This window comes from Pithys albifrons, chromosome 4 (assembly GCF_047495875.1).
Source record: "Pithys albifrons albifrons isolate INPA30051 chromosome 4, PitAlb_v1, whole genome shotgun sequence".
Lineage (NCBI taxonomy): Eukaryota > Metazoa > Chordata > Aves > Passeriformes > Thamnophilidae > Pithys > Pithys albifrons.
In genome coordinates, this window is record NC_092461.1 from 8,257,636 (window position 1) to 8,270,248 (window position 12,613).

General features: G+C 37.2%; 1 protein-coding gene across 3 annotated transcripts in view; it reads right to left on the bottom strand.

Moving 5' to 3' along the window:
* The window catches only part of EXOC2 (exocyst complex component 2), a 126,267-nt gene that overhangs the window by 47,028 nt on the left and 66,626 nt on the right, over positions 1-12,613 (bottom strand). For all 3 annotated transcript variants that reach the window (XM_071553342.1, XM_071553344.1, XM_071553343.1), the window contains 4 exons: positions 9,909-10,033; positions 6,613-6,681; positions 6,197-6,354; positions 3,063-3,184 (listed from right to left, as the gene is read on the bottom strand). In XM_071553342.1, coding sequence (XP_071409443.1) covers positions 3,063-3,184; positions 6,197-6,354; positions 6,613-6,681; positions 9,909-10,033 — 474 coding nt within the window. The remainder of the gene's footprint in view (positions 1-3,062; positions 3,185-6,196; positions 6,355-6,612; positions 6,682-9,908; positions 10,034-12,613) is intronic.

Sequence of the window (12,613 nt, forward strand, 5' to 3'; positions counted from 1 at the left end):
AGGGTGAAGGATCCACAGTGCTAGACTTTAGTCAAAAATCCAGGAAGGCATATGCAAAATGCACTCTCTTCCACTAGTCTGAAGGTGTCAAGTTCTGCTGGCTTACTAAAGCTAAGAGGAGCTAAGTTGGGATGTGAATCCAAAGCTCATGCACTATGAACAATTCTCCTATGGACACGTGCATTATGCACCATCACTGTGTTTTGGGCTTAGTTGAGCTATAAACAGAACAAAGGAACTGTGTGCAGTTCATGGGGCTTTGACCCACAATCTTCCCACGCACAAACTGCTCATCAGAACTTCTGTACATCATGAAACATCCTTTTAAATGAGTAAAAATTTCAGTGAATTACCATCTCTCCTTAAAATCCCAGAAAAGAGGATAACTAATGCATGCTGAAAGGTATCTTTGCTATCTTGGGGGTTTAATGAGCTAAATTAAGAAGCTTGGTTATAGCTTCTGCAATTCTGCATCTCATGGAAGTATAGACTCAGTGAGGATAAAAAGCATTAAGGGGTTGTGCAGAATAATTACTCTGTTCATCTTCCTACTTAATAAACCTCTCAATTCAGCTGATACTCTTGTGAGGGTTTAGATTACACTGGTCAGTCTTTGCGTGTTTTTGTGGCTGCTCACTGTTGCATTCTGTTCTTAGCTAATGCAAACATAAAAACCCCCAAACTTCTTTCCCACATTTCACTGCTCATCAAATTCCAGTCAAACACATTCATGTAAACCCCCTGTCTACTCTGGCATTCACATAAGTTGTCTTTCATGACCTTTATGACCAGTGATCACATATGTGAGGGGAAGAACACAGTCTGCCTCTCAGGGTCAGTTTATCATAAGGCAAGAAAACCCTGTGCGTGGGCTGAAGTGCTCTATTGAACATTTTAACTACATCTGAATGCCTTTACCAGCTTACAACACGCAGCAAGAAATGAGACTGGACTTGATATCAGCACCTTATGCATCTTACGTTTCAAAGATATTAGAGAGGTGGAATTCAAGTCCAGGAGGAGCCTTTTGGACTTCTGTATTACAGATATAGCTATGTCTGAGATACATTTACATAGTTCCATGAGAATATCCATTACTTGTTCTTTCACTCATTCCCTAATAACGACTTCTCCAAGGGCCCAAATAACCTGGTTGTGTGCAGAAAAAAAATCCCACTATCTAAATACATTCAAGAGTTACAATTTTGCTTTAGCTGGCAAAGAACAAAAAAAAGGGTCCCACAGACAAGGCACAGAGTGCAGCAGTACAGAATGAGAGTTATGATGCATGCAGAGATCTTTTCTCCGGTTTGAAGCTACAGCCAACACATAAAACAGCTTCACTGACAGGGGATGGGAGCAGCATTGAGAGGGCTGTGGTTATGGCTGCACAAAAGAGAGATACATTCTCCAGCCAACACCATACACTGAAATCTTTAGGGATCCGATTTCTTTTGATTAAAGGAAAAATAGTATGAATAAAGATGTTCAGATCAAACAGAGAATCATTCCCACACAGACTTGTAAATCTGCTTTTATAAAAATCTAAAGGTACAGACTACCACAAGATATTTTCCTGTACTGAATGTGTATGGCCAGCAATCAGAACATATGGGGCAGAAGCTCTGTATCCGAACAAAGAGCCGGGCTATTGCCATGATGCAACAAGTAGGGAAAACTAGTAAGACAGAAGACTTTTTTCATCATTGATCACATGGAGGTCTCTGGACTATGATAGAGAAGCTACACAGGTAGCTCGATTTGATAAGCTGACTGTCAGCAAAATGGTTCAGAGCTAGATGTTTCCTTCCTTTGAAACAGCAGGACAGATGTTGTGAGAATCACTCACAATTCCTAGACAGAGGAATAAGTCGGCACAATAAGACCATCCTCATGTCACAATTAAAAGAAAAAAAAATCTTTTTCACCTACTATTAAGAAAAAATAATTCATTTCAATTGTGCTAAGCAAAAAAAAGTAAAAAAGACTTTCTTATACTTTAAGTGAAATCTGAAATAGTGGGAACACAGAGTTTTAGAGAGATAAGACAACGCATGTACTTGTTGGCCAGCTAGCTTGATATTAATATGGAAAAAAGAATGTTAATAGAGAAATGGGATTAAATAATTAAGAGCCAAGAATACAAATAATATCAATATTATATCAAATAAACCAGAGGCGTAATGATTTGTTGTCACCAAAAGTTTAAAAATTTGCTTAATATAGCCACCTATGCTGGCCTTCAGTAAAACTCTTGGCTTCATGTCAGCCTACAAAACAATCACATCAAAGATTAAAAAGTCCTCAAATAGTAAGATTAAAAAAGGCTTAATTTTTTAACATTGAGAGTAGTTGGTCTTTTTGAAAAAAGAACCCTGCCAAGTGACTTATTGGATTAATCTGCTCTGATTTTAAGAGACATTTATTTCTGAAAGATTTTCTTCATTTACATGTAAATAATTTAAGTTTCAGAGCTGAATACAAGATGGCAAGATGAATGGCCTCTGATGGCATAGAGTCACATTAGATTTAGCGAATGTGTTACTGGCATTCACAATCCAGACATTTATGGCAGAAGTTGTGTACAGAGCAGGAAGTCCAGGGGATTACAATGTTAGTAAAAAGCCTTGGAAAACACACAACTAAAATACTTTTTAAAGGGGTGTGGATTGTTTGGATTTTGTTTTTGGTTTTTTTTTGTCCTTGAGAGTGGGACACTGCTTATTTAATTCTTCATGTTACAGAACAACCCAAAATGGAAAATATATTTCCAGTATGGAACAGCTGCATCATGAGCTAAATTACCTGCACCATAAAACTGTTTCAACCCAAAGGAAACAAGTCTAACCTACTCTATTCGTGAGACTAAGGGGAGAAAAGACTCGCATTTCTGGCAGAAAAGTGAAATATGTGAGTAACTCTTGTGAGACATTACAGAACTCAGAGGAATCCACTGCCACTACAATATCTGTAACAAACAGTTATTTTTCAGAACATGGCTTGGCCTAATCAGAGGCAAAAAAGAACCAGAGTAAGCAAAGAGACCTGCAGCCTTCTATTACCTTCAGCTGTGTGTTGTAAGGTCACTATAATGCAACGTACACGAAGGTCCAAAATAAGATCCTGGATGATCTGCAGCATATCATTGGGTATCTCGAGCGCAGTAAGAGACTCAGAACTAAGCCTGAAAGCAAATACAGTTAGACAGGAGTGTAAATCTGCAGGGATTTTAAAGCTGATATAACTAACGTCATTAAATTTTTTAGACATTTTCTGTGTATGTAAATAAAACAGTTCCATTCTCAGTGAATCTTTGTAAACCAACTACGCCATTATGAGAAGATTAATTATTTACTTAATTCAGCAGATCGCAAATGCAGATTTATTTTTCTCTACTATTACAATAATGTCATCACATGAACATGCCAACTTTTTCTACAGTTTTCTTCCACTTCTCAGCCTACCTTTCTGCATCCATCTCTTTTCCTATGATCCAAAAATAATCTTTTTGGAGAAGTAGCTTTTTTGCTGTTTACAGGTTAATGCATAGATCAAATACAAGATCCACAATGGGGTTCTTGAGATATTTTTTACCTGCATGGCAACAGTAGCAGTGATTAAGCTGCTATAAACGGTGATATGTCTGTGCATCAGATTAAGAGTATACACATTTAAGGAGCCAAAATGTAGCTACTGCATCATGTGCAGAGTGATTTAATTCACAGTTTTGTTTCCAACTCTGACCAGGCACAAGATCACTGGCTACTACAGGTGAGGATGGAGACATTAATTTCTGTTTTTTCCTTTAGAAATAGTAACACACCAAGTGCTTTCAAGAAATAGTATTTCAGCTTTCAGCTAACAGGCTGCAACTGTACTCAGAGTTAGGGGCATAAAGTAAGGTTCACTGCTTCTATCCAATTCAAAGGCCAATTCAAAGGCAGTCATTGCCATTTGCCCTACTGGTAATACCGAGCAAAGCACAGGTGATAGAAAGTGCCGAAGAGGAGGAACAGGAAGGCACAAACAAACAAGTGGCATAAACTATCAAAACTCCATCATTAAGGAGACTGCTCTCCACTCAACACAACCACTGAAATAGCAGATTACAAAACTCTGTACTATGTCAGCCAGTCAGGAAAGACAGAGTGTAAATACCCATCTATGAGCAATTTAAGCTACCTTAGACTGCACAGAAGCCCTGTAGAGTTGAGTCCATTTCTTAGGGAGCACCCAGCTGTCAAACCCCTAAGATCATCTTTTTCCTCATGTAATTCACCCAAACAAATACATACCTTTTACATTTTTATAATAAGGCAAAAGTATTGCCAATTATGGTTCGCTTGATCGCATACTTCTAATTCATTCTCTGGAACCTATTCATGCTGGGTGATGAGACAATGGGGTACAAGAGAAGGTCTGTGCTACCACCCCACTTCAAGGTGTCTGATACATATAAACCATCAGATAACTTAAGATCACACAGATATAACAACAATTCCTTGTTAAGGAACACTGTGAATCTTATCATTATTAAATACAAGCAGAAACAATAAAAAAGACTTAAGCTATTACATAACTCAGCAACAATCAGAGGTTTTATGCAATGTGCAGATACTTCTTGGGAACAGCCCACCTTCATCACTGGTGTGAGTCACAAGAATTTACTAGATTGCCAAAGCATGGGGGCTTGAAAACAAAAGTACTTGAAGCGCTTGTATAAACTCCTGACCTGGCCACCACTGGTCAGTACCCTCTTTGATATGTTCAGTTCCTCTTCTCCAGACTGTCCCTTTTCTTCTATGCTTTTGACTGCTTTGCAGTGAAGTCTAGTTCACTTCACTAAAGTGCTACCACAGGCATTGATAAGAACATGAGGTGGGGAAAAGAGTGGGAGGCAAAGAGGATTTCCCCAGCTCTCAGTTCAGTTGTTCATTACCACGGCAGTGCCCGGAAAGCAAAAGGATATTCTCTGAAAAAGCACCTCCATATATCCTATAACCTCAGCCTGGATCTTATCTCAGATGGCAGGAGCACAACTAACCTTTAGAGAATCTATTGGTTATATTTCCAAGCCAGTATTACAGATGTGCAAGTGCTAAATTCTAGAATTTTATAATTTGAGTAAAACTTGATTGCTTCCCATAAAAGGGCAACAGTGCTGTCTCTTTACATCTTTTTTTATGAAATATCAAGTCAGCTCTTTTTTAAATTGGAAGCTTTCCATAAAATTCAGCCAGAATACTGAACCTCTCATGGGAACTGTTTTCTAAAAGGGTACAGGACAGATAATGTAAGTGACAACAGACTTCAAGAAAGTGTTAAACAGACTTGACAACAGGTATGTATCACTGTGAGCTCCATCTGCACTAAGTATGTATCTGTAAGTGATTATGCCACTCTCTTTTCTTCATCTGTGCTTTGCTTGCTACCTGCTTTGAAAATTCTAAAGCACAGTATCATATCTAGATATTACTCAAGTTTCCAAAGGATAACAATTCTTGTAGCCCCCTAAGACACATGGAAGCAAATTCTCTGTATTAGTGAGATGTTTTCTAATTTATGAGATGCACATTACTAATTTGATAAACAAATATAATTATAAGCAGAATGACATTCTAAGCAGAAGCATCACCTTCCATAAAGTAACTGTAACAGTAAATTATGATCTAAGAATGATACGGTCATCAGAAACATGGTATTTTCACCCATCTTGGCAGACATGGGAAGACATAGCTAAGGAAGCAAATAATTGCTTTCTACCCTAAAGAATCAAATCCTGATTCATTCATTCAGTGTCTATGCTGTGCAAGGCAAATATTTTACTCTAACATTTTCATAAGATGCTATGGGGAAAAAGGAATATATTATTACGTAATAAGGCTGCATCATAGAGGATTTCACAGATTATTCTGAGTTGGAAGGGACCCACAAGGATCATTGAGTCCATCTCTTCTGTGAATGGCCCATACAGGGATAGAACCCACAACCTTGGTGGGATCATGAGGATCATTAATTACACCTGCACAAAGAATCTGAAATTTGCCATAAGCAGCTATTTGCAATGCTATTTTTGAAAATGTTCACATTCTCACAGCATTTAATGCAGTATTTAATGCAATGAACAACACATGTTCTCCTAAAGCACAGACATTCCAGGGACAGCAGGACTTTGTAGGTCCACAGATCCGTTTACCTTACAGTCTGGATAACGTGTGTTAGCCACTGGCCAGAAAGTTCAGCCTTCATCTCCCAGCCACCGTACTGTCTTAATTCTCCTTCTCTGAGGCTGAATGGAAGCAAGGCTCCACGGATGAGTTTGACCAGAGAGTGCATGACTTCCTGAATCATTTTCTGCATCAGAAGAAGGCGAAGAAAAATCAAGCAAAAAGCTCTACCGATATGCTTAAGCAGCCATGTACTTTCTATACACAAGAGCTAGGACTGCATGATTTACAGGTGGCTCAACATGATAGAGGAGAAGGATGCATAAGGACACACAAATGATTAAAGAAATCTGATTTTCAAGATAGTGACATTAGAGTACCTTGCTATGAAGGACAACTGATAGAAAGTAAGATTTTCCCTGCCACATCTCCCCCAACTACTTACCTTGAAATCATTTTGTCTTTGCCTAGCGTTTTTCTTTGATCTTTCCATTTGGCCAGATTTTTCAGCAGTCTTGTGAAAATGAGAAAATTGAAAAGTGTAAGTACCTTATAACCACTGTTAAAATAATTCTGTAAAAGGGGGTTTCGAAGTGAAGAAGTGAAAACTTGATGAGTTTATGATGCAATTATAAAAACCAACTCATGGCATTTCAATAAGCAAAGACTATTTTTAACTCAATAAACTCTATTTACTGTAGGTTAGTAAGCTAAACTTTAATTCTAAGGAATAACATGCATTTAAAACTAAGAGACAAGGATAAGAGTAGCTCAAGCAATACAAACTTTCTGAGGTCACAGTTTTCTCATGGCATGTTAGTGAGAGCTAAAACATGTAAAGCCCAATTGTGCATCAAGTTTGTTGGAAAAAACTCTGTTTTTCAGCATGGAAGATGATCACAGAAAGACATCAATGAAGTGGGAGACAACTTTTGCAACGAGGACAATTTGGAATTGCAAGATATGAGGGAGATGGTTGCAGGACTTTTGTTTGGTTTTAGTAACAGTATTTTGTTGACAATGCTCTTTAAATAATTCAACTAATTGTAAAAGAGACTCTGCAAAGTAAGCAACATCTTCATTGTCAGTTCTTTGAAAACTGAGGAATGTGAGTACATTTTGCATGAGACAGTTACAGTTGAAGAAAAACATGGTTTGACTGAGTCTTCCTGTTTGTAGTGCTAGCCTTCTGTGCAGTCTACTAAGAACACAGTAAATTACACTGCAAAAGTTATTTCAAATACTAGGTTAGGTGTAGATACTGTAGAATTTTAGTTAGACAATCTCCTGGTTTATGTTTGTACAGCAACATCTACTGGACAAGAAGTGCAATAACATGACAAGAGTCTTCTCAAAGAGAAACAGTTTACTTTCAAGTAATTAATTTGAAATGCTGTATTTTTAAAATCCATCTTTAGTTAAAGCATCTAAGATTTTAAGGTAAAATACATAATTTCAAGTGAGCAAAAATTAGAGAGAAATCAAACTGCTTAACAGTTTTGGAAAATACATAGCTATGAAACTCTTGCACTTTAAAGATCTGAATTATACTGTTTCAGACAAGCAGAACAACACTCAAGTTACTGTTGCATATAATTCCCACTTCTCTCTTCTAAAGCCTTAAAAAGAAAATAAATCGTATTCCTTGAAACCTCAGAGAGCAATTTGAAGTTCACAGTGTGTTAAGAGATGGATGAAATAGAACAATTAATAGATCTTTGATGTATTTTTTTTTCCTTAGTGGTTTTGCTGAAGACCAATCTTAAACCTTTCCTGCACAGACAGACCAAAACTATCTTGTGGTAAGATCAACGGTTACTACTCACATATGTGACTTCACCTAGAGGGATTCACAGAACTCAACTTTTCAAACTGTTGAAATACCACATACATTTTTAACTGACAGTATTTTAAGTCATATTGCTAATCTTTTAAACCTAAAAAAAAAACCAGTCCCCTCCCTAAAAAACCCTACAAACTGAACAAAACAAAATACATCTTGAAATGCATTTGATGACATTTTTTTCTACATTTTTAAAATGTCTTGCATACTTGAGTAAGCAAACTGAAATAACCCTGTCTACCATTTTTCACAGGACATTTCTTAAAAAAAAAAGTAGCAATCCCCTTGCTTCCTGTAACACAAAAACCAGCAAGAAACAGAGTAAAAGAAATTCCTTAATGGATAATTAAAATCTCTGTTGTTTCTTATAGTCTTGAATACAATGTAATCATAGATAGTCTTAGGTGTTCTGGAAGAAGTCTTTTAGCCTATGACACTCTCTTATCTCACTCATCCTCAACTTACTGTGGGATGCAGAGCACACAGGAGGAATGGAGGATACCATCCCTCCACCCTTCCCAAGAACTTGTGGCTCTTCCGTAAGGATCGCAGGAGTAGAAGAAATCAAATTTCTGATCAGCTCAGAATTCAGACCAAAAGAAGAAGAGCATGTACCTTACAGACTAACAGGAAAACTACTTCTCTTGGGTTTTTCAGTACATCAAAACAATGTTTTGCTCAGGGATGACATAAGATCACTACATTTTCCACTTGCAGTCATTTTCATGAGCAGAATTTCTCAACCTTGTTTACAGTTCAAGTCTCTGTTTTTCTAGAAATTGTTTTCTTTTTCATCATACACAGTAACAAAAAAAAGTCACAGTAATTTAACAGGTGAATTTGTAAAGTTTAATTTTTAACTGCCTGTCAAATATAAAAGTTGCCATTTCACTTATAAGATTAATTATTTTTGTGAAAGTCAACAGTACCAAGGTTTATTCTTGATTCTACTTCCTTCACTGAACGTTTGGTGTAAATGTCATACCTTTCTTTTGATTTTATCGTGTAAAATGAGGATCACAAGAAGAATCTATTTCACTAGAGCTATACTCTTCTGTATAGTGTGTTCAACATATAAAGGGCTATAAAACCTATTAGCATCACCATATGAAAACAGTATATTGATTTATAAACAGTGGCATTAAATAGAACAAATGCTTGATAAATGAATTCTTTAGTTAGAGAAATGGAAAATGAGAACACAAGCTTCCAAATGTCCTTTTTCCAAGGCTTGTGTTTATTTTTGTACTAAAGCTGCAAAGAACAGTAGATATTATGGCTGCAGTTCATTTGTAGTGGAATACTGCACACAGGATAACTAAAGAATTTAAATAGTGTGCATATACAAATGGCTTGTGTCATGAATCATTACTTTTGGTTTTCCCCTGCTTCTTGGATTATCAAGATTATATTTATGTGATTTAGAGATCAGAACCAGATAACCTGAGAAAGAGGGACTAGAAGCACAGGTGGTTGCAGTTCATGGCCCTTCCTGACGGTACTCCCTATAGTTTGTCTGTGAATACTACTCTGAGCCTTGGTCATTTTGCAACTCTGGTCTTGAACCTAACCCAACTTCCAAACACTTAAAACTCAAGAAATGAGTACTCCTTTTCCAAAGAAAGGAAACAATATTTTTCTGTATGACTCTGTCTTTTACGTATCTCTATCCTTCATGCAATGTGCTATTTCTCCAGATCACCACTGAAGGGCCAACTATGAGTAAGAGGTGGAAGCACAGATATTGAGTCCAGCAACTGGAACACAGACACAAAGACACACACACATCCCCCCCGTGCTCATTAAGTCTTCATTTCTCCCAGTGAAATGTAATACTTGAAATGTAATTATTACAGACCTTTGTTATTTACAGTTCATTTATGTAAAAGAATCCATACCTCACTGAATAAACTTCCGTTCACGTAAGAAATCCAGAGCTTCCAGAAGTTGGGCAGCTGACTTACAACAAGTTTTGTCAACTTCTCAACAAATACAACTTGCTGAGGAGCTTTGTATCGCCAGGCTAAAAGAGGTGAAGGAAATGGAAAAAGCTACATTAAAATTGTTAATTTTTTAAAAATAACAGTAAGAATATACTACTAGCTTGCTGCTGGTTTGTATTACACATGTGACTATGCAGTATATGTGAAACCTTTCAGATGGAAATGAAAACATTTAAAGCCCAGTCCATATATCAGTCCATATATGGGTATGCAACTTGTATATACACAAGCTCTTTCTTCTCATATTTAGTTTTTAGCACCATGACAGTATATGTAGAATAGGTCCCTCTGCAGGGGTATCTAAGGCAATCCACCTAACAATCCATTCAGACAGTCTTCTGTCTTCTAACCACTCTAAAAAAGTAAGGTTACATGAAAGCAATCAAGGCATTAGAAAAGTTTCACAAGAAATGTTGGCAGCAGGTAACTTTTCCCAGTTTTTTATCCAATGGGGCAAATGGAGGTTGCTGGGGAAGGGGTAAGGAGAAAGTTGAACAGGGGCAGAAGAAAAACACTAATTATATTTAAAAATTAAGGAAACTTTGTGAAATATTCTTCTATAACCATCTGGAACTTTTGTGATTACAATGGTTTAACAAAACAGGCTATCAGCATAACAGTGATAAGAGACTTTTACTTCCCCTCAAGATTAAGAGTCCACTTTAGAACACTTGGACAAAGAAATCATATACATTGGAAAAAAACAACAGAAACAAATGGCCAAACCTTCCACAAAACCAAAAAACCCATTTTAAAATGCTGTGGTTATTTGTGTGAGGTTTTTTGGTGTAAAAACTCAGGTCTTCGAATAATGATAAATTTTAAAATATGGTCTTATCCTATATAACTCTGAGGAAATGCAGAAAATTGTTGCATGAAAGAGCACTTTCTGTATCCACTTTGTTAGCAAATATTGCCTGAACAGAACAGGAATTCACAAGTTAGGAAAAAACAGCTGTCTATTAGCACATTCTGTAACTATTAGGCTTCACTAGAGCCTTGCTATTTTATTGTTTTGGTAGAGTCTTGAAGCACCTTTCAGTACAGCAAGTCTTGAGCAGCGTCCATTGGTCAGGGTGCAGATCAAATATTGGTCCATTTCTTTACCAAAGAAATAAACATCTGCACTACCCTACTACACCTTTTTCTCATGGCCCAAAAGTTTAGGCAGTCTGGAATAGTATTTGAAAATAAAATCCCAACGGAAGCCCAAACTTTGGAAAGAGGCTCTGACGTAAGTGCAGCTGTGGTGATAGAGATGCTTATGTTTAGGAGGCATGAACACTTCAAAGCTCAAATAGAAAAGCTCACAGTGTGGACACAGATATGATACTTTCGCCAGCTTGGTTTATGACTGTCAGAGAACTAGTCTAGACCCAGTGCAAGAAATACTCTTATTAACCTAAGCTGTGACAATGTCAGGAAACTGCCAACACTCCTGTACCAGCAGAGGCTCTGTAATGTGTAAAAACTCCAAGGTTCTAATAAAAAAAATTTCAGTTCCTTCAAGAAACCATTTCATCTTTGCCAAAAGCTCCAGCACCAACCCAAGGTTACAACCAGGGATGTCTGATCATGACTGGAAACATACTGGTAAGATTTACTGCATCTTTGACATTGTTTTCCCCTCTAGGAAGCATACTTCAGGCTTGGTCCTAGGCCTACTGACACTTCCTAGGATAAGCTACTGTACATGATGTCAAAAGATTCTGGCCATAAATTCAGGATTTTTTTACTTTGTTGATAAAGCTCCAATCTATATTAAAGCAAAGATTTGCTTTTATTTCATTTATTCTATATCTTAATCTCTGCTATATCATCCCAAAGATGAAACTAGAGCTGTTGTTCACATATTCTCATGAACATATGCTCAAGAAAGAGCCGAATGTTACTTGAATGCTGCAGTTTTGAATTCATAGTAATTCTTCTAACAATCTCTTAGACAATCACCGTCAAACACACTGGGGAAAAACCCCCAAAACAGCACAGAGATGCCACTCTTTAAATTTACTAAACCCCAAAAAGATCCACATGTGACCCAAAAGCAGAGCACATCATGGCACATTTGGAATGGCAGCTCCTGCATAGGTGTCATAATTGGGTGGTTTGCTTTGTCTCTGCGCTCAGAGAAGAGCAAGGATGGCAGAGCTTTCAACTGTTCCTACACATGGAGCAGTCACGTGCACCCAAGGACCAAAGAATTCAACTTGGAGGCAACTCAGTCTAACTGTGGGGGTTTTGGGGTGGATTATTAACAGTGTTCCAATCCTACAGTTTTCCTTTGAATCTTGGTTTAGACTGGTGGCTACAAAATATGCAAAAGTTGCTGGAAACTTAACCAGTTTGGAAGAGGCAATAGATCCATAACTAAGACAACTGACTGAAGTGGAATTGTCTGCCATACATGCAGTTATTTAAGTCTCTGCTTATGCAAAAGGATTCAAATGAGTTAAAAATAAACTGGATTTTGGATGTTGTTTGCTTCTTTAAGTGTGGCATGTGCATTGTTAGTGGATGGCACACAAAACCAATAATTTATTGATTTGCTTTGTAACACTTGTTTATCAACTTCATGCAAGGCTTTCCTCTGAGAAATGACA